We start from the raw sequence: 26,154 nt of genomic DNA, 5'->3' as shown, positions 1-26,154 counted from the left end.
GACTGGGCAAGGTCATGTGGGCCAGTTTCAGGCAAGGTTGCTGTTTGATTCACTTCTTCCAAACGATAGGTGATAGGACAAGAGGGAATGGCATCAAGCTGCATTAGGGGAAGTTTAGATTGGACATTAGGAAAAATTTCTTCATGGAAAGGGTTATCAAGCACTGGCAGAGGCTGCCCAGGGAGGTGGTTGAATCACCATCCCTGGAGGTGTTTAAAAGGCGGATGGATGAGGTGCTTGGGGACAGGATTTAGTAGTAGACAAGTACGGTTGGAGCTGATGATCTCTAAGGTCTTTTCCAGCCTAGGGATTCTATGATTCTGTGATTCATTTCAAACTGGGAGAGAATTAAAAAGATGAGACCTTTCCATCAGTAAAATCTATCTCATTTAATAAAGTGGAAAATAAAATGGAAAATTTGAGGTTAGAGAAGGTTGCTCATTTATTTGTTTATTGTTAGTCTTGTTGCTTTTAATCAGGTTCTCTTCGTGGTTTTGTGCTTTAGGGCTTCTCCATGAGTTTGTGCTTGTACTCATAGCATTTGCAAAGCAATATCAATTTTCTTTCATGGGAAAGGAATGCTGACCATTTTAAAGCATAGCCCAACAAGGCTTGTGTTTTGTAAATAATCAGGAAGGCAAAGCACTACCTGTATTTTTACTTTCCTTTTTCTTCTAATAATCCTCAGTATTGCCTACACTTAGTCAAGGGCACATTAAATGCAGAATCTTGAGACGCAGTGATGAGGTGGTACCCAGGCAAGGCTGAGAGGGAAGATAGCTGACCAGCACTGTGGAAAAGAGCAAGAGTGCAGCACATGAAATGCCTACCATTACCCAAGCTTTTATTTGCACCTAAAGTAGCTGTCTTTAATTGAAGTGACACAATGTTTGATTTGTAGAGTTGGTGAGGTACTTAGGGGGGCACTGAGCAACAGGATTAGCAAGAGCCTTTGTCTGTGGAAGCTTGAATGCAAGTCTTAACCAAAATAACCATGTTGGAACTCAATGCAAATGGGAAACATGAGACACTACTGTTTTTCTGAATTCTGGAAAATGCTGTGACATCCAGGTACCCTTTTGAGGAAAATGCTAACTCATTTATTGCAACTCTTTATATCTATCCCAGATTGATAATAAAGGCAAAAGGATAGGAAAAGTTATTTCTATCCATTGCTCTTTGTTTATTTTATTACTCCTTCTGCCTAAGGAGTAGCTAGTCTTTCCTCTGGAGGAAATGACTGTTGTGTTACCTTATAGCAATGCCCGTTTGCCAAGAGGAAGCTTCTTTTTGAAAGAGAGAATGCCAATTTCTATAAAGCTGATTTGAATGTATGTTTAGTGTCATAGTGATTTGTAAGAAAATGTGGCTCCTCCAGCAGTCTGATGTGACCCATTTTGCTTTGATATTGCAGCAGATGCAGTCAACAATGCAGCCGGTTATGGATTCAGTGGAGTTGATGAGAGGGGCAGTTTCCGCTGGGACCTGTTATCCAATTTAAATATCTGGAACATTGAGGTGAGTTAAAGGAGTGGCTGTGTTGACATAATTGAGAGAATTGTCCAGTCCAGAGGAGGGTCTTGAAGATGATCAGAGGGCTGGAGCACTTCTGCTATTAGGACAGGCTGAGGGATTTGGAGTTGTTCAGCCTAGAGAAGTCTCAGGGGAGACCTTATTGCAGTCGTGCAGTACTTAAAGGGGGCTACAGGAGAGCTGGGGAGGGGCTCTTTAGTGGTCAGTGGCTCAAAGTCCAGATGGAGATCTGTGACGAGTGGTGTCCCTCAGGGGTCTGTACTGGGGCCGGTACTGTTCAATATCTTTATCAATGATACTGACAGCGAGATTGAGTGCACCCTCAGCAAGTTTGCAGATGACACCAAGCTGAGTGGTGTAGTTGCCCACCAGAAGGACGGGATGCCATCCAGAGGGACCTGGACTGACTGGAGAAGTGAGCCTCTGAGAACTGCATGAGGTTCAACAGGGCCAAGCGTAAGGTCCTGCACCTGCGTCGGGGCAATCCCCATTTTCAGTACACGATGGGGGATGATGTGATTGAGAGCAGCCCTGCAGAGAAGGACTTGGGGGTGCTGGTTGATGAGAAGCTCGACGTGAGCCGGCAATGTGCGCTTGCAGCCCAGAAGGCCAACCTTATTCTGGGCTGCATCAAAAGAAGCGTGGCCAGCAGGTCGAGGGAAGTAATTCTGCCCCTCTATTCCTCTCTTGTGAGACCTCATCTGAAATACTGTGTTCAATTCTGCAGTCCTCAACATAAGAAGGACATGGAGCTGTTGGAATGGGTCCAGAGGAGGGCTACAAAGATGATTGGAGGGCTGAAGCACCTTCCCTATGAGGACAGGCTAAGAGAGATGGTCCTTTTCGGCCTGCAGAAGAGAAGGCTTTGAGGAGATCTTATAGCGACCTTCCAGTACCTGAAGGGAGCCTACAGGAAAGCTGGAGAGGGGCTATTCACAAAAGCTTGTAGTGACAGGATGAGAGGGAATGGGTACAAACTGGAGAGGGGCAGATTTAGTCTAGACATTAGAAAGAATTTCTTCACCATGAGAGTGGTGAGACACTGGCACAGGTTGCCCAGGGAAGTTGTGGCTGCTCCATCCCTGGAGGTGTTCAAGGCCAGGTTGGATGGGGCCTTGGGCAGCCTGATCTAGTGGGATGTCCCTTCCCATGGCAGGGGGGTTGGAACTAGATGATCTTTAAGGTCCCTTCCAACCCTAACTATTCTATGATTCTATGTTTTTATGATTTATCAGGGCATGTAGTGATAGTACAATGGGTAGCAGGTTCTAATAGGAAGAAATTTTTTACTGTGAGAGTGGTTAGGCACTGGCACAGGTTGCCCAGAGAAGTCATGGATGCCCCAATCCCTGGAGATGTTCAAAGCCAGCTTGGATGAGGCTTTGAGCAACCTGAAGGGACACCTTCCTTCTATAAATTCTGTAATTCTATAAATGGGCATGGTAATGAGGAGAAGCTTTGCTAGAAGGAAAATAACCTGGAGAGGTTTTATATTTTATCTGTTGGGCAGGTAAAAGCATCTGTCACACACCCTTCATCACACTCCATATTCTGGTTGCATTTCTAAATAGTTTATAGCGGGCTAATAAATGATTAATCAGATGTTTAATAAATGAGCAGTCAATTACTGTAGATTGTGGCTGAGTTCAGTAGGTCAATAAATTGCTCGCAGCTATGATTCTTCACCATCTGTGGTGTATTCTGTTTATTTACTTATAACGGTTTTCCACTTTTGTAACCCAGTTGAGATGGGTGGTTTTAGTGAAAGAGGCTGCCACGAGTAGGCAATGTACTCTCTTGCAAGGGCTGTGTCCCTGGAGTGCCTGTTGTAAATGGAGAAAAGCAAGGGTGGGAGAGATAACAGGTACAAACTAAGCAACCTGAATGGGACCTGGCAGGGCCACATAGAGCTTAGATGGCTGCTGATCTAGAGCTCCATCCAGCAAACCACACTGTTTCTCAACATATCTGTCACACAGGTTCGTTGTGACTGCACTATACTTTTAACATCTATCAGCCTTTAAGCTATTTGTTCATTTATCTAGTGAAAAAGATGGCCGATCTAATTTGTTTGCCCTGAAGAATATTTTGTGAATGCCAGTGGAATATGGAAATGTTTGTGTTTGAGTCTGCTTTCTAAAGTCTTCTTTTCTTTAGAAATAGGAGGATCTTCCCTCTATAATCCTGTAGTTATGGTTTTAAAAGGAAAAGCAGATGAAAATAAGTTGACTGCTTTATTGCTTTATTGAATGAACTGTGACTAAGCAAATGTGCTTTAGTAGCTCTTACCAAAAATGAAAGAGTCCCTGTAATTCTTCATTGCAAGGTGCTAAAACTGGAAGCATCATCTGAGTGGTACAGAATATACAGCCCAGAAGTGCTTTATATTCCTCAGTGACAGCAGATACCACTCTGGGATTGTGGATCAATATCTGATTCAGCTTTAGGGCAGGAGATGATTCCTATCTTGATGGGCTGAGGCAGTTTCTGCTTGAAGTAGGAAAGTGAAGTCAAGCCCAAATAAGGAAACGGGAGCCTTTGCTCCTCTCCACCCACTGTACAATAGACCCCTCAAAATTTTTCCTTTTACTGGTCACATAGACAATAGAGATCAGGGTAGAGAAATTATTACCAGGAGCATAAAATGGGGTACCTCCCATTGATTTTATCATGTGATGCAAGAGGCTACCAAGACTATTACTTTAAGTGTGAAAATACAGCGCATTTTCAGGAGGCATAGCCGCCTGCATATGTGAAACCACTTAAGAGTTGGGAACCTGAGCGGTAAATGTGACTAGGAATTGACCTGATCTGTAGTAAAGATAAGCCCATGTCAGGAATTGTGAGGGCATTAAAATGTGATGGGGGCTAATTGCGTGTGAGGTACTTCAAGAAAGCTTTGGCAGTGTGCATATTTTGACAACCAATGACTACTTTCTGTCTGGGTAATGTAACAAGGGAACTTAAGGATGCCAAAAAAAGAGTGACAATATTAGTTGGAAGAGCAATTATATTTTTCTTGGCTTCTCTTGGTGCAGTAATGCAATTAAAATGTGGCAGTACTGCATTAGAAATCATTAATCATTTTAACTCTTTAAATACAGATGATGAAGTGTTAGCCTTTCTTTTAAATATGTATTTTCATTGTGCCCTTCCCTTCAGCTGATGTGGGATGATAATGTGGTGTCACTGAGTCATGTCCCTGCTTGGTGAGGAGATCCTCAAAGGTTTCTGCCAGCAGGCGAGGAACAAGGGGCACCAGGGACGAGGAACTACCAGAGGTGAAGTTGACCAGGATTAGGGGAACTGATGCTGGATGGAGTCCAGCAGTCCCCTAAAGCTGGGAGAACTGGGGCTGTGAGGAGGTGTAGGTGGCTCTCCCAGAACCCTGGAGTCTACTCTGTTTTTTCTAGCTGGGCAGTAGGCTGAGAATTGGCTTCTAAATTCAGTCCTAATTTTTTTTGTCAATGTTTTTCAGTCTTCCCTCTTCCTTCTCCAAATAATAATGCATTTCTTTTAGTTTTTATAATACTTCATTTTAATAGCATTCTAGGGAAGACCAGACTGCATATAAAGGGTGGCAAGACATCCCTTCCAAAAATCTAGCTGTTAATGAGCTGAAGGGGAGGCCAAGCATTTAAAACAAGAAAGCTTTTCAGATTTCCCACAATTTGAAAAATAACCAAACATTGTATTTAATTTTACAAAACAAAGTGAGAATTTACAGTAAGTGCCAAGTGTTAGCAGTGAGCAATCAGCCTACTTAATAACTCTTCCAAAATGTGTTAGTGTAACGATGGACTGTGGCACAGTCTTCACAACAATTAGCTACTAGAATTAATGTTTTCCATGTATCTTCTCTGTAATTTAAAATGCAAGCATTATTTTACAGGTTTGAGTGCTAACATTTCATATGAATTTCTTTCTTAGACTGCAACAAGTTTTAAAATGTACATTGAAAACTGGAACATTCAGACAGCTGCCTGGCTAAAACGGTAAGAACACTGAAACAGTAACATGCTTGAGAGACCCAGAACCTCTAGATGATCTGGAAAAATAGACTGTTAAATCTCATGAATGTGTAGCCTCTTGTCTGTCTTTTTGTTTCCCGTGTCTGTAACGGTTGGTAGAATACAAGGGTATTTGGCGCTGTGAAGTTTTATTGCTGCAAATGTTAAATGCTCACATTTTATATATGAGAAGCCAGCCACAAACAAACTGTTCAGATCTTCCATAATAAAAAGTAATAGCATTTTGATGGCATCTTTTAGGCTGCTGTTTGCCTTCTTTATTCTTGCTGTACTGTTTCACTTTGCTATGTTATGCTTGCCATGCAGGCTACTACTGGAAGGGAGCCTTGTGTCACTGGAATCCAGTTCAGCTAGAACTGGAGAGAAGTCAAAACTTCAGAGCCCCAGTGTAGTCTCATTTGGAGTTACTAGAAGGTGCTTGCTAGGAAGTCCCTGTTTAGGATATGGAGAAGGGACTTCTTCTAGCACTGAGATGATCAGATTTTAACCTGTGACTATTAAGGCACTTATAAATACTAGCATTAATCTAGTTTTGTAGATTGAGCAGTCTTCTGTTACTTGCTACAAGTTTTGGCATGATTAAAGCTCATCTTACAGTTAATGTGAGATCTGAAATGCAAGCACGAATTTATTGTGGGTATCATAGCTACTTTTGTTGTTACATATATACATCTTAAAAGTCAATGTCTACTTTTTCATAATTCAAATCTTGTTCCTGATGAGAACTGCATTATCTTGACTCGTTTCTTTGTAACACAGCATTTCAGTTAAACCTCAGATAGCCAAGTAGACCAGTTGATGTGTTCTTGAACTGGTATCATTCACTTGCGTCTTTGGAGTAAGATTTTGGGCTGCTAAACTTAGCAGGAATCCCCTGCTTTGCAACAGCTTATGACACTCCCTGTTGTTCCCAGCATCTGCCAGGTAACTGCCTGAAAATACCTCTGTTCAACAAGGGAGGGTGAAGTCACGTCTCTTGTCTTTAGACTTGCTCTTGATCTACCATCAGAGTTTTGAACAGAAGTGTGCGGTTGCAGATAGAGGTATGAAGGTGAAAGAGAAGTCTTGCCTGCCCTTTGCCCTGTTGCTTATTTAAATGCTATGAGCACCAGGAATATTTGTACAGATGCTCTTTGGATACTCTGTGCATAAAGCGGCCTTCCTCTTTCCATCTAATGGTCCATGTAAATGAAGGGAGAGTACCACATGCCCTCATCTGTAACTGAGGAAAGATAAGACCATTAAGAAAACAGAGTAAGGTCTTAAAACAGAGAAAAATTTCAAGTGCAGTGTCCATTGTTCAGTTGTATTCAGCTTCTTGTTTTGTTTTCATCTTTGCAGTGTTTGCTATGACAGAGCTCCCAGGTACCCTACGGCTTTAACATTTATCCTGTCGGCCCTGTGGCATGGTATCTATCCCGGATATTATTTTACATTTCTCACTGGAATCCTTATCACACTCGCATCCAGAGCAGTATGTACCTTTCATTGTTCTCTTCTAAGGCCCATGCTAGCTGCTATCCAGCTGTCAACTGCAGGGACCACCCTGACACAGTCAAGGGCCTTGTTCCTGCCGTTGAGCCCTCTTTGATACCTTTGTGAGCTTGGTGTTCCCTGAAACTTTGTTCTGTGTTGATGCTAATTACAAAGTATTCCCAGCAGTTATAACCAGCACCAATTCTGCACATGCTGCAGTGCTGTCAGAGGAAACCTTGCTTGTGAGTATACAGTTGATAGTGCCAGCGACTACATCCAGCCAGCGACTACATCCATGCAGTCAGATTACCTTCAGATTCAAGGTTAACTTGAGTCTAGGCAACTTCGTGATCATGTTGCCCATATGTATAATCTGCTCTGGGCACAATCTTTCACAAGAAGCTGTTATGGGTTGAATTTTAGCCCAAATTTGAACTCTTTCATGAGGATGCAATTGAAACAGTAAACTGGTCCCTGTGCTTATGGGCCTCATCTTGAGCAGAGCCACCAAAGAGATCATAGGTTTCATGTCCCACTGTTGTTAAATTTATCACTTCAGTTTTTCAGACTGAACCAGCCAGTTGTGCGGGGCTGGGAAACACTACCATTACATTTCAGAGTTTGTCTATGGATAAACCAGAAGGACAATTTGAAAGGTGAATTAAACTAGTGAGCTAGAGACTAGTGCTAGACACTGTGGCTACAGCAGGTTGCTGAACATGTGGTCTTAACATGTCCTTTGCCTCTAATTTATGAGGATTTCGCAGATGTGAAGCTAAACCAAAATCTCTAAGGAACAGCTTATGCTTGCAGGTGTAGACATGTATTTGTTCATTTAAAGTAACTTTCTTTCACTGTTGATAAACAGTAATAAATCAAATCGTAGCAACTCCCCCTCCCCCCCAGATACCCAGCATGAGAGTCTTCTCCTGTGATTATGACAGGAAGTTAGGGGACACTTTTCTGTTTGCTGCTGGTTGACTGTGGGACTTGGATATGCCAGTCCGTATACTTCTGTCTTCCTAGTCTCAGTGCTTTCTAACTGATGTATAACCTTTACTGTAATGCTAATGCTGGTGATAGGTGGAGCATCATACACTTGCAACGTGTCCATGTCACGTTGCCTAAGAAATACTTTTATTTAATTTTCTGTTTACTTTTCCCTGACCTGCAGATAAGAAAGAATTGCAGACATTACTTCCTCTCGTCAGTGCCTCTCAAGGTAGCCTACGATGTCATCACCTGGGTTGTCACTCAACTGGCCGTGTGCTATACTGTTGCACCATTCGTTATGCTGGCTGTTGAGCCCACGGTTAAGTTTTACAAGTAAGTTCTCTCCTCTTGACTGTTATTCTCCGATCAGCCCAAACTTTAGTTGAATAACCCCAGCAGCACTGAAAAGCAGTTGGCATTTGATCAGATTTGAAAGGAGTTCAAACAGCATGTCTAATAATCTATAAGGGGTGATTTTTGCACTCCTGTAAATAATGAGATGATAGTAATAAGGCAGAACATTCCACCTCTACTTCTCAGTCTTTGTCCTCTTGTGACTTTTTACATATTCAGTTTCCTTTTTCTGAACGGTTAAGTCTCAGCCATTAACAGTAGCTGAGGCTGGAGAGGTTAAGAATAATGTGAGTTCGCAGTAGGAGGGAGTTGATGAGAAAAGATCAGCTTTCCAGCTGCCAAATGTATAGAACAGAAGGTGTGATCGGTCAGCAGATGATAAGAAGAGTGCCTGGCAGAGTATTATGTCTTGAAATGAGTATGCTTTTCTATTTGAATACTTCCATAGGAAGCAAATACTTCCCTAGGTTCATTAAAAATGAGAAAACACTGATGTTGCAGAGTATACTGGATATACACTAATAAAAATAATTTGAAATAGCGAAATTGAGAAAACAATTTGAAAAGGGAGACTGAACTACATTGATTTACTTTTCTTTCATTCTACAGTGAACTGTCAACATAGAGTAACAGATTTTGGTTAAGAAGACAGACAGTTCCCTCCTCTAACGTAAGAGACATAAAACTGGTAGTCAAGATAGCTGCTGTCAGTAAATCTTTTTGAAGAGGGTTAAATTTTTACATTTTCTAGGCCTGTTTCTTAACACATTTGATTTCAACACAGAAAACTTACCATATAAAAATGACTCCAAACCTTTCCTGGGTTCAGTGCCATGCTTTCCCAAGTACCTTGTTAATATCTAATTTTTCTATCTTTCAAGACAAAACAAGCAAACAGCAACCAGAACCAAAAAGGGGAGAAAAGACTAAAATAGTCAACTGATTTATAAATTTGCCCTGTAAGTGAAGTTGGTTTCCTTTGTGCTACAAAAGGCCATTCCATATAGTAAAAATTGATGTAATTCGGTGACATTACATTGCTAACAATAAAATTACAGAAATAAAAATATATAAAGGACTTGCTATTACTGTGCCAGCATCCACGAAGACAGAAATGTTACTTTTACTGGAGTTCTGAACAAAGACAATGGTTTTCCACCCTTGCCCCAAGTCATCGCCTTAATATTGTTTACCCTAGTGACCTTCAGCATAGATAACCCTTAAATTTAGAGACTGTTAGGCAGGAAATTTGGAGGATTGCACACCTAGCAGTGATCTTAAGCTAAGGACCTTATGAAGATGTTAGAGTTATGGCAAGAATCATAAATAAGACCACAGGAAGATGCATCTTTGTGGTTAAAACCTGAACCATACTGCTCCCAGATGTAGTCCTCCCCAAGCTGCCAGAGCCTTGTGTGCTTGGTTTAAGTACTTTTTGTTTCTGTTCAATCTTGTGTAAAATATTATTTGAAATAAAACTATTTCATACTTAGTAAGTCATATTTCTGAGTATTGTCTTCAAAACCACAGCACTTCTATAAACATCATTACCCGACATTCCCAGTTAGAAGTTGAATGTTTTATTTCAGATCTCAGCACTTGGAATGAATTTTTATCTTTCTGTCACTGTTTTTTTTTTTTTTAAAAAAAATTTGCACCAAGTTTTATGTCCTAAGCATAAAGGCTGTTTCTTCAAATTATACCCTTGTATACTGTATTATTAGAAGAGATGGTCTGAATAAGTCTATGGTTGAATTACATAGGCTTATATGAGCTGTCAGACTTCGGATTCTGGAGCTTTCTGATTGATTCCTTGCCTCATTAATATCCATGGCAAGATTTTCATCAATGCCACCAGATACCACATTCATAGGCTGTGTGAAATCCAAAGGTATTTTTTTGTGCTTTCTAAGTCAGGTTCATATTTTTTGCATTCATGCCTTAACACTGAATTCTGCATGGGCTTACTGATGTTGCCCGATTCGTGTTATTGCCAACAACAATATAATATTCTATTTCTTATTTTGTTCCCAGGTCTATGTATTTTCACATGCACATTCTAAGCATCGTGGTGTTGCTTGTGTTGCCGATCAGACCTCAAGCCCATTCCACAAGAGAGCCTCAGAATCAGGACGTGCAGAACTCTGTTAAAAGGAAAGACAAATGATGCCTCCAAAGAAAATTGTTGACATTGGGAAATCAAACCGTCATATTGGAAGCAAAGAAAAAAGAAGAAAAACGAGTGGGGTGAGAGTCAAAGTAGAAGACGGGTGGCAGTTCTATTGGTTGTCTTAATCTTACTGGACTGTGCAAAAAAAGAGCCTGAATGACTATTTCAAATTGTTCCAGTTAAGGGAGATTTTACAGGCAACGTTTACAGGCTCAAGGGGCATTTTGATTTTTTTTAATAAATATTTTTATGAAATGTTTTTATATATTTAAACTTTTTCACACTGAGAGACATTTTTTGCTCTTTTACAGAAATATACAATTAATAATCTTGTGATTAGAGGATCAGGAAGCAGCTAGTAAAGAATTAGACCAACTGCCTGATAGCCTGGTGCTGTGGACAGCTGGCAGAGTAAGCTTTTAATCTCTTGGCTACGGAGAGAGATGATGCAAGTAGAAAACTACAGACATGGGGATGCTCAAGTTGCTGGCGCTGACTTCTGCCCCAGCAGGGAGAAGAGGGAGTGGGGCTTTCTCTGGCAGTCCCCAGAGCAGGGACTGCAGCCTGAGCTTGGCGTTACACATCCTTCAATGTGACACCTGCTGGTAATGAGGGCAAGACAAGTTCCTTGGAAATAAGTGTCTGGGAGCACTGGCAACTGGCTAGGCCAAAATCTGAAGCCAGGTAAAAGAAAAAAAACAAAAAAACTCCCTTTAGAGTAAAAGGAGATGTGTAGAATTGTGCTTCTCTAAAGATACAGCTAGTGCTCATTGCTACATCAGCCTTACTTTGCAGTTTTAGAGTGATGCGGCACTCCCATTTCAGAATCAGTAATTGAGGGGGCATGCAGGTTTAGTGTTTTAAAACTCACAGTTACAGGTTAAATCTGAAAAAGATTTGCAATGGATCAGACTGTTCTAGTCCGAAACATCCTATCTTGTGGAGGGATTGCTTTTCAGCAGGACAACACTAATATGTAACCTGAGCAGTCATAGTCATAATAAATCATTCTCTACAGAATGTCGTGGTGTGATATGATCATCACAAGGGTCAAGGCCAAGTCCTTGTATGATCTTGACGTGTGACTTAGCCTCTTGATGCAAGTTTTCCTGCTTGTAAAGTCCTTGGCTTACAGGGATGTTTTGAGGTTTAATTTCTAAGAGCCTTGTGCATTGAGATAACTGGCTGCAAAATGCTGTGTGTGGTTTCTTTATTTAATTTTTCTTAAATTCACTTTCCCTAATAAAACAAGGTGGTATGACACATCAAAACCAACTGAAATATTTTTATAAAATTATTCTTTTCCATGAATGTTTTTATCAGGATTTTATAGGAGAAATTTCCTTGTTAAAGTATTGTTATTGCTTTATGGTCATTTAACGGGTGTGTGATTGAGGAAAGAATCTGCTGTTTGCTGCATTCTGAATTTTGTATCAGATTAAAGTTTTGCATCATCCTAACATTTTGTGAAATGAAACCAAAACAAGTTCCAAAAAAAATTTGGTGTTTTTTTTTTTTTCTTTTCCCTTCTGGGAAGTTTTTGTCCTGTGACCACCTCGTGATTTAGAGCATAGTTCATGGAAGTGTTTATTTGGTAATTTATTTTGAAGGTGAGATGGGATTAAAAGGTTGACCTGAATAAACAAACTGCTTTGTGTCTCTGCCTGGCATTATTAATCACAAATGTCTAATGTGAAAATGGGTGAATAGGTGTGAGAACCTTCATACTAGTGAGGGGACGTGTTCATGTCTGCTGGATTTTATGGACTATCTGCACTTTACAGCTTACTTCTGCTGAACCAGAGACAAAATCACCCCCGCTGTTGTGGCAGCTTGGTCCTTAACTTGGCCCATCCTTATTTGTCCTCATGCATGTTTCCTCCTTGTTGGCACCAGCTTCAGTTGCATCTTGGGCATCTAATGTTTCTCTTGAGGTCTGGCTGTACCAGCACTGTCGCTCATGGGTAGGAACCAGGATGCGTTCTTTTCAAGGACAGGGTTTTGGGTGCTGCTGACCATGGGATCTTGTAGGCTGAAGCCAGCCTGCATTTTACTTCCAGAAACTAGAATGAATCACTACAAATACTGGCAGAGCCACTTTAATATGCATCAACTCTGGGCTCCAGCAAGTCTGCAGAAGGCAAATGTTTCCAGCAGGTGGCTGGCTTTAGCACCTCCTCTTAGAAAATAAATGCTGTCAATGAAGGTTGAGGACGGCTAAGAGAGTTGGGCTTGTTCAGCCTGGAAAAGAAGAGGCTCCTAGGAGATCTTATAGCGACCTTCCAGTACATGAAAGGTGCGTCCAAGAAGGCTGGGGAGGGACTGTTCACAAAGGCTTGTAGTGATAGGACTAGGGGCAATGGGTATGAACTGGAGAGGGGCAGATTTAGACTAAGGAAGAATTTCTTCATGACGAGAGTGGTGAGACACTGGCACAGGTTGCCCAGGGAAGCTGTGGATACCCCATCCCTGGAGGTGTTCAAGGCCAGGCTGGATGGGGCCTTGGGCAGCCTGAGCTAGTGGGATGTCCCTGCCCATGGCAGGGGGCTTGGAACTAGATGGTCTTTAAGGTCCCTTCCAACCCGAACTATTCTATGACCCTATGATTCTAAGGTTGCGTGTTTGTATCTGCTGCTCTGTGCCCCAAGATCTGCTGGCGCAGCCCAGGCACCCGAGGCAGCCCTTCCTGAACTTAGAACAGATATTAGTGGGATTTCTTTTCTAGTGTTTCAGGTAAGTGGAAGTTGCTTAACTCTAATGTAGTCAACTTCTGTTGTAGTTTCAGCTTCTACAAAGCGATGAATTAGTCAGGTCTAATGAGAAAACTCTTGCTGTCCTGTCACATTGTCTTCTCAGCTTCACATTTCCCTGATAACAGGAACTCTGGGCTTCAATGAGAACTGGTAATGTGGTTTTAATATGATGTGTTACTTGAATTAAAATTGAAATAGTCTTTTTGAAACATTGCATTTGCAGGGAAACTTGCTAGTTGAATTATCTTAAATCTCGAGGTGGGGGGGAAATCTTGTTTGTACTGAGTTACTGTGGCCTAGGCAGCTTACCTAGAGAAATGTAGCAGTCCTGCAAAGCTAACATAGTATGGATTTAAATTGCGGTAAAATAGTCCTTTCAAAAAAGCCTGTTGGATTTGTTATGACTTTTTTTCAGTCCATTGTGCTGAGCCTTCCTCTTCTTTTCTTCTTAGATGGAGAAAATTTGGATTTATAGAAAGACTGCAAACAGCCATTACTATTTAGAGGAGATTTGTGCTTGTCCACTTTGCACAGGAACTCCTTGCCCTCAAGTTAAGAGAGTGTGATGTTGGGACCTTGAGTACTGGCCTTGCATTACTTGGTCTTTACTTGGAATACTGTGATTTAAGGCTGTGCTTCAGTGATTAAAATGCATGATTGTAATTACCAATATGTTATTAGTTTCTAATCCCTCTCTGGGTTCCTTGTGCTGCAAAAAGCTGAGGAGTTGGAACTCCTAGAGAGATTTGAAGACAAAACTAATCTTGATGGTCAGAGAGAAATATGGGACTATCAGAGAGAAATGAAAAAGGTAGATTGTATTGGATTGACAAAGTTTGTATTTTAAATATAGGAATACCAAAAAGATACCACCACCATCGCCCTCTTGAATTGAAGGCAAATTCTATGTGCTATTTTTCAGCACCTTCAGCTGCATTTTAGCTAAACTGGAGTTCGAAGTGCATTTAGGAGAAAAGACTAAATAATGAATAAAACTTCTTTTCTGCTTAACTATGGGTCTGGTATTTAAAGAAGAAACAGCTCAGCAATTTCCTCATTAGACTGGAAGCACAAAGTACTTTCTTTTATAGTTCTGTAAGCTGTCCTCCTCCTTGAATACATTCTTGCATGTCCCCTTGGAGCATGCCAGGCAATGGAGGCAGCACAGAAGTGGGATACAAGGTAGGCAGATATTTTTCCTCCCATTTTGGCTACTCTGTTCTGCATGCATACGTTGCACATAGCTGAGATTTTTTGCATCACTGAAAATGAGGTAGGCAAGTAAGGCACCTGTAGATCTTTACCCTGTCGGTAGGTGTTTGCATAAACCTGCACTTAAATCTGTATATATAAAAGCAGGCTCAGCAGAATAGATCTAGATCCTTTCTTAGAAATTACAGGTTGAAATCCCAACACCCGAGGCAGTCTAGTGGTAAAATTGCTACCAGTGAGGTCAGTGTCTCTAATATTTAAAGCCTGTATTTCCCTCTCCCTGAACTGAGAGCTTCAGAAAAACGTTCCACTGGCTGGAGTAGTAAAGGAACTAACAGGAAACTTGGCTTTAACATTTGAGCGTGTGTTACAAGGATCACTTATGGTCTGTATGTTGTGGACAGAGGAAGAGCACATCTCATTCTTGTCCAAGACAAAATGGCATGCATGGTTGCATATTGAAATATCAAAATATCTTTTGAGGTACCACTCTCTTTCCTTTTGTTGCTGAATTGATACACTTCAGCTCCTGGGCACTGGAGGCCTTCCACTGTGATACAAAGTGGAAAGACTTGTCTGACATCTCAGCATGAGTACAAAGGAGTAGTACGTGCTTTAAAAACATATCCTTTTGTGAGGCATCAGCCTGCAGCTTCCTTTCTTCTTAGAGGTGACAGTATCAATATGCGCGAAGCATTTGGATTTGCTCTGGATGGAAAGCACAGCCTTCTGAGTGCTGTGGTGACATGAAGTGGCAGTGCACTTGGTTATGTTTACTAGCAGTGCCCTCTGTGGGCGGCTGGACCTCCTTGAACACTCGAGTGGAGATGCCAGTGTGCTGAGCAGGGGACTACAGCGAAAGAGAGGGGTTTTGCAGCGGTGCAACTGCACTGACTGTAGGGCAGCTGCTGGTTTTCGCATGTGCGGTAACAAATGGGTTTTGCTTTGGGGCGGGAGAGCAAGATAAACTGAAGACTTAAGTAGGCAGGAAAAAAATATTATGGTAGGAGGAAGTGCTGCCTTGGTGAGAGCAAAGACGTTAAGAACTTGGGGTACACTCTTGTTCATCTGACTCAGATATGGTCTGAGGAAGAGAACCGCGGGATGGGGGAAATAAGTTCTGAGGAGTGCCTGAGACTGCCCTCAGGACCTGATTTACTGCCTGTCCACAGAGCAGCTCTGAAAGCGAGATCCAAGACTTGCCTGGAGACTTCCCTACTGCAGGGTCATTCCCTGCACACCTGGATGAGGAGCCTTAACTGTGAGTTCCTGATATGAACGGCATGCAGCAGAGCCAGAGGCGTGCTGTGCTCGCAATCGGTTTTCCAGATCTCTCTGTCAGGTGCAGTACAGGTAAATATTATACCCAGCTACACTGAGAAAAGACTTTGGAGCATACCCAGACTGAACCAGTTGCTGTGGGACAGGGTGGAGGAAAACACTACCAGGGCCCCAACTTGCTAAGCCACTCTTGCCTTGTCCAATGATGGGAACTAATATCCCTTTCATCAGAAACATTTTCAGATGGTGACATTGTCACCACTCTGAGACACATGGATTTCTCTGTTTATTCTTGCATTCGTGGCTTCTGTATTAGGGCACATCAGTTCTACTGCTTTAGTTGTTTTATTTGTGTCTGAGAAAGATGGTGGGATGTGGCTATTTAATATCTGATGAGGGAGATACACTACTAAAGGCAGCTGCCAAAGATGTGACGAATAATGAGAGTATAAGAACAGATAATATGAACACATTCTAATTCCATCAATTTGTTTACCTCTCTGTGACACTGATGTGGGTTTTATGATCCAGCTCTCTTAATTGATGTCTTCCAAAAATGATGCAGATTTTCCCTGGATGTGTCTTGGACAAAAAAAAGCCGATTTCTGACATCTACTCTCCCCCTGGGTGTCCCGGTCCATGTCTCCCCCAGGGAAGATGAGTGATGGGCTACCCAGCACACTTTGGAGTAGCTTGAGGTGCTCTGCACTTCCTCCTCCCATCCCATGGACACAAGAGGAATCCATGGTGTGCATGTGCAAAACTAGAGACTGCTTGCAACTTCAGCCTTCTATGTGCAAAGCCTGGTACAGGGCCCCTCTGGTACATGAAATAAGAGACGATCCTCACACAAATCATGACTGGGAAGACAGGTTGCTTGGGGCAGCAGAGATTATTGCGTAGGTGAAGACCAGAGGTACAGAGAGATTGTGACAAGGGACTATGAACAGGCATCTTGTGTGCAAAAAGCGGGTTTCTGAACTGCCAGCTTACTGTTCCATGTGTCCGCCACCAGAGATGGTGGCAAGGTTTGCCTACCCTTACTGGAGGAGTCAGGGCTGGACTCAGAACCTATAGGGCTGGGCGCAGCCACACTGGGAACAACTGGCTGCCATGGCATAACCACAGGACCTGTGTGTCACTGACAGAAGGGACTGCAGCCTCGTTAGCTGCTGTGCTCTCCGGGTTTGTGCATGTGCTCAATGCCAGTCCCTGCTGCTTCTAATCCCGGGCTGGAGCCTACATGTTTCTCCCCACTCCAATGAAATCAAGAGATGCTCTTCAAGCAACAAAATGTTGTCAAGAATCTTTAGTGTCTTTATATTCACCTTCTGATCTCAGCGCCTTTGAAGCCCGCGCATTCAAGCTGCTCCCAGCTGTGAAGGCCAGAAAGGCTTTTGGAAACTGTGGCTGTCGGCAAGATCATTTTCTGTACTGCACCCAGTCCCTCAACGTGTTTTGTGAATGATGTAATACCTCAATGGGCACGGGAGCTCTCCTTGCTCCTTTCTGCCCAGAGCTTCAGCTGCCAGGGTGGATAGTGGCAGAAACTGCCTGGAGGATGGGAAATGGCATTATCGTTGGCTTTCAGAGAGCTGGCTTCTGCAGAGCGGTTTTGTTTGCAGCCAGCCGCGTGGTCCCAGTGGTGTGCTATTGGACTGCCTCAATTACACTTCTTGACTGATGGCCAGTTTAATGAGCCTATGTACAGAGGGTCATTCAACATGGCAATTATACCTATAAATCTATCTGCAGCAGGGCTCGAATAACCTTTTGTGCACAGTTCTTCATAAAATGACTGTCTGATTAATTAACATTAATTTATCCACTGTATGGAACCAGATGCTGTCTGTATGAAAGCCTCCACTCTGATGTGCAGGCACTGTGTGAACTGGGAGGATTTGGGGATGGGAACGGCTCTGATGTTGTTTAAAGCCTCTCTTTTAGTTTTTTTTCCCCCCTCTTTCTTCCTCTCTCTCTTTCTCTCTCTCTCTCTCTCTCTCTCAGTCTGGTCCCAGTTGATTAACATTCCAGGGCAGCATCATATAACAGGGGGCAAAATTCAATTAATTGAATATGAAATATTTATAACCCTACTCTATGTGTCTATCAGAGAAGGGTCCTTAATAGATCTTCTCATTAGCATGGACTGGTGACTCACTTCTCTGCTTTCACAGTCATTTGGAATTAAAATCCAATTAATCTAATGTCCCTGTGAATATTATTAAACTATTTGAAAAACTGCATAGAAGAGATATGAGGCAGGGGGTGAGGGGCTAAGAGAAGAAGAGGGAATATGTCTTAAGCTCATGAAGATTCATTTCTTCTCTGTTAAACACGTAATGTGGAAAGACTAATTCCCTGTTTTCTGGAAAGTGGATAGATAATTCTTAATATCAAAAGCTTGAGAATGGAAAAATAACTTGCTTCCTACAAGCAGAACTGTGTTATCTTTGAACAGGCAAAGCAATGCCCTTACCCTCTTCCACCTTTCTGCTTGTTCCTGCTTTGGTGCTAATGTTAGCATCTGAAGTGGAGGACAAATTTAAGCAAGTTATTTAGGCACCATAAGATAATTTTGGGGCTCATTCCTAGGTCTTCAGCAGAATTCAGCTGCCGTAGCCTGAAGGACTGGCTCTGTGGCCAGAGACCCCAGTTGCCCATCCAGAAGACTGGGAGACCACTGTGTGTCCTTCCTGACCCTTGCAGAAAATTTCCCTTCCTGTGGGAAGGGGAGCATGAGGAGAGATGGGGGTGAGACCATGCCTTCCTCGAGTGAAAACAGGGCACGTATATCCCTGGGCTGGGGAGCATTCTTGGACTGCCTTGTACAGATGTAGCCTAGAGGAGTGTTTAATTGTTAAATATCTCTGTCTTTTCAGTGGGTAGGGCACTGACCTGAAACTCAGCAAGGAGGGATCTTAACCATAAATTTCACATGCGAACTTTGAGCAGGAGGTAAGATTCTAAATTGAATATTCCCCTAATGGGAATGACTTGAGGACAAAATCCTTTAATAACTCAAAGGAATTCAGACTTCTGCAAGAGTGTATAAGTCAGGAGATAAATATTTCTGAGCTAAAAGAATATTCTGGATACTCCTCTATTTTAAAAGCAATAAATTAAAACATCCGTCCATAAAGTTTATTCTGGTTTGGTTTGTTTGCTTTTTGTTTAAGTTAGAAGTAGCCTATTCCTTTGAATATGCCCCCCCTTTTTCTCCCTGGTAGAAGCTTAGTCCAAACATTATCACAGAACATAAATGCACATTAAAATAAAACTACTGTGCATCACAATGTCTTTATGAAGCCTTATAAAGCCAAAAATCAGAGACACTGGACCTACTTTCCCTGTCACAGAGGTACAACCCAGGAGAGATGCTTAGCTGCAAAGTAATGCTGTTGTATGGACTGCAAACCAGAGGCAAGGAATACTTGTGTGTATCGGGCAGATGTCAGGCTCAATCACTCCTTTTCTTCAGCACATCTGGAGTTTTTGTCACACCCGTATCAAGCAGTTCTGCTTTAATTATTGTATCTACTAAAAATGCAGGCTATAACTCTGTGGTACAGTGAAGTACAACATGCAAACCTCAGCTGCTCTGGACTTGATGCAGCAACTGAATCACAGGTGAGCACATGTATTTTTAATTTACTGGGGGAAACCTATGCCTAAAACGCCCCCTTTCCCATTATTGTAACCCCAAAAAGTCATCTAGACCTTTCTGAAGTTGCTTAATTTACCAGTAATGAAAATCTCATCAGCATTTTGGTGCTCATCTGCAGCAAGAATATGAAGTCAGAGCCAGCAGAAATGTATTCCCATTCATAGTAAATCTGAGTGAGATTCTTAATTCAAATGACAGCTTTTCAGGGAGCGGAAATCAAGAATCGGAATCTTAATCCACTTCACTCTGGAGAAACCATGGTACCTGAAATGTGGTGGCACCTCACAGAACAATTCCAGAATGCCCTGAGGGTGCACCATTGGTCTGCTGAATGATGGTGCCACTCCAAAAAGCTGCTGTTTGGGCTCGGTAGCACTTCATGTATGCTTTGTCTGTCTGTCTATCAATCTATATTTATTTGTGTATTGCTGGTGACCTGCTATGAAGGATATAGGGAGGTGGTTGCATCTGAACTACAGGCCTTAAATTTTATTATCTAAGGCTCTAATCTGGTTTGCTTTTGATATTAGAAGAGATTGATTGTGGCAAAATTATTGAGTCCAATCAAATTAAGAGAAGAAATGAGTTTTTCTTTTCTGTAACTCTGTGATTCTTCTGCAGCTGGTAACTGGACATTGCCCTCAGTTTATTCTTACTCCCTTTTCCATCCTAGCTGGTGATAAATGTGGGAGCTCTTCTCAGTGGCTTCCCTCTCGCCTGGTGCTTTTGCCTGTTGTTTTATGGCCTATGTCCTAGCTTAGGCTCCAAGCCTCAGTGGTCAGGGACAAATAGTCTTGATTGCTCCCTTCCCTGGGTTTTTTACGGCAGGAAAATAGAGAGAAAGGCAACATAAAGTGCACTTGTTCTGTGCCGTGAAGATTGCACTCCCACTTTGTGCTGGTATAAAATGACTGCTGCTGCTGAAGGGCAGTGGAAAATCAAATCTCTGGGTCTTTTTTTCAATCTTCTGTAGTCCCTGCACACTTCAGGCGCTGTATTAATCATTATAATTTCTTCCACATTGCCACTTTGTCTGTGAGCTTCCTTTGAGCAGTATTTTCTGGTTTGTGCTCTCTTCCAGCAGGCTCCAGCTTTTCTGGAAGCGGCTGCCTGAGCTCTTTCCCAGGGCGAGGGTATGCCAGCCAGTGCATCAATTCACTTTTGTTTTCATTATGCCAGCTTCCTGTGAAGTTTTCAAATTAATTTTAATGCCTCCCTCAATTTTAAGGCCTATAAAAAGACCTTGATTCTGCCTACCTTGGTGAACTGGGACCTGTTCAGGAATCCGGAGGATGCTTTCGCCTTGGTGCCAGGGGTAACAATTTCCTCTGTCAGCATTCAGTGAGTTCCTGGCACTGTCAGTGTGAAAACATCCGGACCCTTCCCCAGCAGCCCCATGTGTTGGATGTTGAGGGTAGGCTTCAGATGTCACACCGCTGCCCCACACTGTGCTGGGTCAAGCAATCCCAGTCGGGCAGTCCTGAGCTGCACATCCTTGTCCCTGTGCTTGGCTGGCTTGTTGGAGCAAGGGTTGTTCCGCAGAAGACAGGGGGAGCACTGAGGCTTTAGTGACAAGTGACATGGTTTTCCTGCACAAGTTCAAAAAAAGAAAAAGAATAATTTAGTCTGTGTCTGGATTGCAAGTCAGAAGGGTGCAGCTTGTGTGGACTTACATACAGTAACTTTAAACTAGCCAGCTCTGCACCAACATGGACCTAATTGTGGTGTCAGAACTGGCACAGGTGAGGGGGGATGAGGACAACCTTGTACCCATGAAAGTTGTCTCTGTTGCATGCCAAGTCTGGGGGCTATGACTTGGCAGTTGTCCACAGACCCACAAACATCCACAAGAGCTCTGCAAGGAAAAGGCAAACCTGCTGTTAGTCTTACATTGGTGATTTGGGCACCTTCAGGACCAGCAGCAAAATGTTTAGTAGCCCTCAGATCAGAGAAAATAAAGCTCACCATGGAGCAAGATACCAGATTGCAGTAAGTAAACCTTTCTCTGCTTTTCACTTAGCTCTCTGCTAAGTGACTTTATGCCTTTCCCCTACTCCCAAGTACTTTTCACAGTTCAGGTGTTTTAAATACCAGAAGAAGAAGAAACTTCTAAAACCTTTCTATTCACAACAAAGAAAGAGGAAAAACCTGCCAGTTTTCCTACCATCTAAAACCTTTTAGTCTTGACTCAGACACTACCTGGTACATCAGGAAGATTTCCCCAGTCAGATGGTGAAAGAGGTCCTCTGTCAGTGCTCACCTTCCCACCTCATATTCCACAGCCTCAGATAAGGCTGAGAGCTGGGTGGCTGATAGATAGCCTACTTATTTATTTTTCCTTCCCAGCATCAGGCTGCAAATTAATATAGCTTTTCAGCCCTTGTATTATTACCCATATGGATGGCACCTTTAGTGCATGCTATTCATTGCTATAATAGCTGCACCTGTGTATAGCATGCGTGCTGGAATTGCAGCAGCTGTGGACTGTAATTGCAAAACATTATTTTCTGTTTCTCCCTGAAAGTTTTTTTTTTTTTTCTTTTCTTTTCTTGCTGCGGTAAAGGTCCGTTTGTGATGACTGCAGACCTCTTTCTTTCTGCAGGGCTCCTTCTTCCCATTACATTTATTTCTACACGCTGGATTTCTTCAAAGAGCACCCGTATGAGCGCACATGCAGTCTCATGGGAGTGTGCCCAGCAGCCTCTGTGCATGTGTCTGACGGTGCCTGGGGAGAATGGGGCACTTGACATGGGACCCTGTGTTGCATGGTCAGCCAAGGGGTCAGGCTGTGCTTGTCATCACTGCCGCTCTGGGCAGTGGTCTTTTATGTGTGTTGGCATGGCGGCTCTGAGATGATTAATTCATTTGTTCCTCGAACATTCTGCCCCTGGGTGCCCGCATTACTGTGAATCAATTTAGTACTTTCAGGCCTGGATTAATGCAAGTGCCGATGGAGCATGCACAGGAGGAAGGAGGGGGATGGAGTAGGGGGAGCAGGGGAATATCCAGAACGCAGCTAACAAGTCTTAAAAATGAAAAATACTGAGACAGGATGCTTTAAAAAATAAAATAATAATTCATCTGTTTTCAATCCTCTCAGCTATCATGCTAAATTCAGTTCATTGAAAGGCAACCAGCTAGTCAGTGTTTCAGGTTGTCTTATACATCAAGGCTGTAGCAAGGAATTTGAAATGTATATTGACACTGGCTGTTCTCATACCTCCCGCTGTAATGAATTCATGTCTGCAGACAACAGACACAATTATTATGGAAATTACACACACACACACAAACACTCAGAGGAAAACAGGAGTTTTTCAGAGCTATTATTTTACCACTCCCAGTCCAGACCTTCAGCACCTGACAACTCCTTTGCAGCTGGTGGTAGGATTTCACCTTCTCCAGCAGCGGCTGCAGGACATCACCCATCCTCCTCCCCAAGCATCCCAGTGTGTAGCTGGGGGTACCACAGCCTCACAGCCCTGTGTCCTAAGGCAGAAGCATGAGAGCTGGGTATCCAGCGGGGCTTGGGCAGCAGGCTATGTGGGCAATAACCGGGCATCCACCAGTCATGCTGAGGAAGGTTGCTGTAATTACATGAAATAAATCAACCCAAATCCCACTAAGTGGTCGAGCACAAAATGTGATTGTGGTGAAAGGAATCAAACAGGACTGATATGTACTGAAAAGTTGAGTGATCCACGCCCCTCCTGCACCCCTCTCTTGCTTTTTTCTCCAGAATTGCAACCTCTCGGCGAAATCCTACTCTTCCACCCTTAGGTGAAGAGTGAGCCCGCAGTCAGAGCTGGAATAGCCCCCTGCACCCAGGAGGTGACAAATACCATTTTGATGCCCTGGGAGTGCGAGAGGCGCGGGGCAGAGGGGATTTGGGCACGAAGAGGGTGAGCGGCTGCCTCCGGGCAGCCCCGCGGAGCACACTGTTCCCCTTGGTACCTCCCAGTACCTCCCAGTATCCCCCAGTACCCCCCGGTACCCGCGGTGGCGCTGCCAGCCGTGCCCGCGAGATGGCAGTGCTCCCTCAAGAATTTGGGAGCTGATGTTCAACCCTAGAAACCAGGGATTTCTTTGCAGATGTGGCATAAAAAGCAAGCGAAAAACGAGGGCAAAGAACTGGGACTCTTTTTCCTTTCTTTCCTGCTTTTTCACAGGTCAACGCAGAAGTATTCACCTTGACTTTTTTTTTTTTTTTCCCGTGTGTTTAAAATAAACCCTGAAAATTTCCTTTTTCTGCCTAAAAGTAAAAATGAAAAGACCTGCAGCTCACTAGCAGGTTGGATGTGAGAAGGCGCGTGTATGTTCTCAGGTTTGCCGACCACTAACAATATGTATTTTATACTACATTTTGCAGAGGGCTAATTTATTGCAGCTTGCAAATACACTAATATAGTTCTACTCAATCTGCGGCAAATGCATTTGCTTCTCCTCCAGCCCTAAAGACAGGTTATGCAGCTTTTCCTAAAACCTCAGGTTATGTTTTGTTATTTTTTTCCCCCCACTCTTTGTGTAAGTGCTTTTTTTTTTGTATTTTACTGCCATAACACTATGTGCTCTTCGTTGTTTGCTCTTTGTTAGTGCCTCAAAGGTTAAGGCAAAGGCAGGAATACAGTGGAAATGATTCAATGAGGCAGGCAAAAAAAAAAGCCACATGAGAAAAATTGCCCAGATAATGATATATCTGAGCTCTGCATACAAGCCCTTTTTGAATACCTCAGCTTCATGAGAGGTGCTCTACCAAGAGCTGGAAAATGTTAGCGTATCTTAAGAGTTTGGGTTTAGGGTAGTTTACATGGAAAGTTCCTGAATTCAAACTATTTAGGGCTGCAAACATATATGAAGGTTGCATGTGCAAGCAGACTACTGAAGGGGCTGCATGGTGGCATCGTGCAAAGGCTGTTTTGTAAAGCTATGTGTGTTTTGTGGCTGCCTCTATTCCTGAACAGAAAGCAGCAGTGAGGAGCTTTTGCAAACATTACCTTTTCTCTCAGGTCCTTTGAAAGTGGCACCCAAAGTCCATGCTAGAAATTTTCCTGAAGAGTCTGAACAGGCCTTGTCCCTCACAAGGACAAGGCTGAGTTCATGGCCAGCTAACCTCGATTTAGCACATCACTCTTTTTCTCCCCTGTAAATTCAGAGCATATGGCAGAGGCATGACAGTGAGTCCCAGAGAGGAAAGTCCTCTGTGCACAAAGCCAGCACAGCAGCAAGGGGGTCTTCCCTCGCACCACTTGCCTCCAGAGGCACCCCAGACCTGCGTGTAAGATATTGACTCACTCTGTGCCTTGGGATGTTTGGACACCCATTTTGAGCCTAGCATCGTGGGTGCTAGTTAAAATTACCTGTCTCGGAAAAATGACTAAGGCCATGAATTGCTTCAAAGAGGCTATTGAGGAGCCATTACAGAGCAGCGATCTTTGGTCAGTAGCTTGCCAGGCTGAAACTGTGATATGGTACCCAGAGGTGATGGGTGCCCCACTTGGTGTTGCTCTTCACAATGCTCCTCAGTCTCACTTTTTTTTTGTTTGCTTTGAAATAAATAATTTTATAAACTGTCAGCACAATGCTTGGGGACATTCTTTGTGGTGGGGAACAGCTTCAACTGGATTGCAGAAACTGTATTGAGTCTTTCTATTGCTGCTTACCTTTTCCTGTGTTCTGGATAATTCATTGAGGAGGAGACATAAACAGAAAATTCACTTCGCCTTGAAAATGTTTTGTTTTTTTTTTTTTAAATATATTTCCTAATTAAGAAGTTAATTGCAAGACAGAGTAAAGCAGGAAGTGTAAGCTGGCTTTACCAGTGGGTTTGTGTGACTGCAGCTTTTTGAACCTATATTTCAGAGAGGAAATCTTAAAGGATGGATGAGGCGTATGGAGTTTGATCATGATAGAACAGTTCTTACCTCCACGTTGCTGGTTAAAACCAGCTGAGGGCTGCATGCATAGCTGTTACCATCTGTCGGTTGTGAAATGATTTGATAGTTTCGAGTTATGTTTCTCTGGAACGAGTTTCTATTTAACAAGAAAACACCAGTGAAACAGGCGCTCTTGCTAATCTTTAGAGAGACCAGAGATTGAATAGAGGATGGAAACTGAATTTCTTTCTCATCTAGCTCTTGTCAACACTGCGTGAAAAACAGAGCAGGCCTCAATTCAGGAAAACAGCTTCATCAAATTTTGAACTTTCAAAGTTATTTTCATTGTGCAGGGACCAGAACGGACTTTTATTTATTTTTTTATTGTGAAGTATGTCGCATCATTCTTTAATGAATTTTTTTAGCAGAATAATCCTTCAAATATTTCATTTACTAAAAGCAATTCTGTTCAGAGAGCAAAACCACTCAGTAGTAACTTCAGAATCATAGAATCATAGAGTCATAGAATAGTTTGGGTTGGAAGGGACCTTAAAGATCATCCAGTTCCAACCCCCCTGCTATGGGCAGGGACACCTCCCACTAGCTCAGGCTGCCCAAGGTCCCATCTAACCTGGCCTTGAACACCTCCAGGGATGGGGCATCCACAACTTCCCTGGGCAACCTGTGCCAGTGCCTCACCACACTCATGGTGAAGAAATTCTTCCTTATGTCAAGTCTAAATCTGTCCCTCTCCAGTTTATAGCCATTCCCCCTTGTCCTATCACTACAAGCATTTGTGAACAGTCTCTCC

General features: G+C 42.8%; 1 protein-coding gene across 5 annotated transcripts in view; it reads left to right on the top strand.

Moving 5' to 3' along the window:
• Positions 1 to 12,198, top strand: part of MBOAT1 (membrane bound O-acyltransferase domain containing 1) — a 55,704-nt gene extending 43,506 nt beyond the window's left edge. For 4 of the 5 annotated variants that reach the window (XM_054058885.1, XM_054058883.1, XM_054058884.1 and 1 more), the window contains 5 exons: positions 1,415 to 1,518; positions 5,464 to 5,528; positions 6,906 to 7,038; positions 8,215 to 8,366; positions 10,422 to 12,198. In XM_054058885.1, the coding sequence (XP_053914860.1) occupies positions 1,415 to 1,518; positions 5,464 to 5,528; positions 6,906 to 7,038; positions 8,215 to 8,366; positions 10,422 to 10,554 (587 nt within the window). In that variant the 3' untranslated portion in view covers positions 10,555 to 12,198. Of the gene's footprint in view, positions 1 to 1,414; positions 1,519 to 5,463; positions 5,529 to 6,905; positions 7,039 to 8,214; positions 8,367 to 10,421 lie in introns of those variants that run through there. The other variant, XM_054058886.1, reaches the window with a different exon arrangement.
• Positions 12,199 to 26,154: the final 13,956 nt, after the last annotated feature.

Source organism: Cuculus canorus, chromosome 2, assembly GCF_017976375.1.
Source record: "Cuculus canorus isolate bCucCan1 chromosome 2, bCucCan1.pri, whole genome shotgun sequence".
Taxonomy (NCBI): domain Eukaryota; kingdom Metazoa; phylum Chordata; class Aves; order Cuculiformes; family Cuculidae; genus Cuculus; species Cuculus canorus.
The sequence above is the reverse complement of the archived record's forward strand: the minus strand, read 5'-3'. Positions and strand labels throughout refer to the sequence as shown.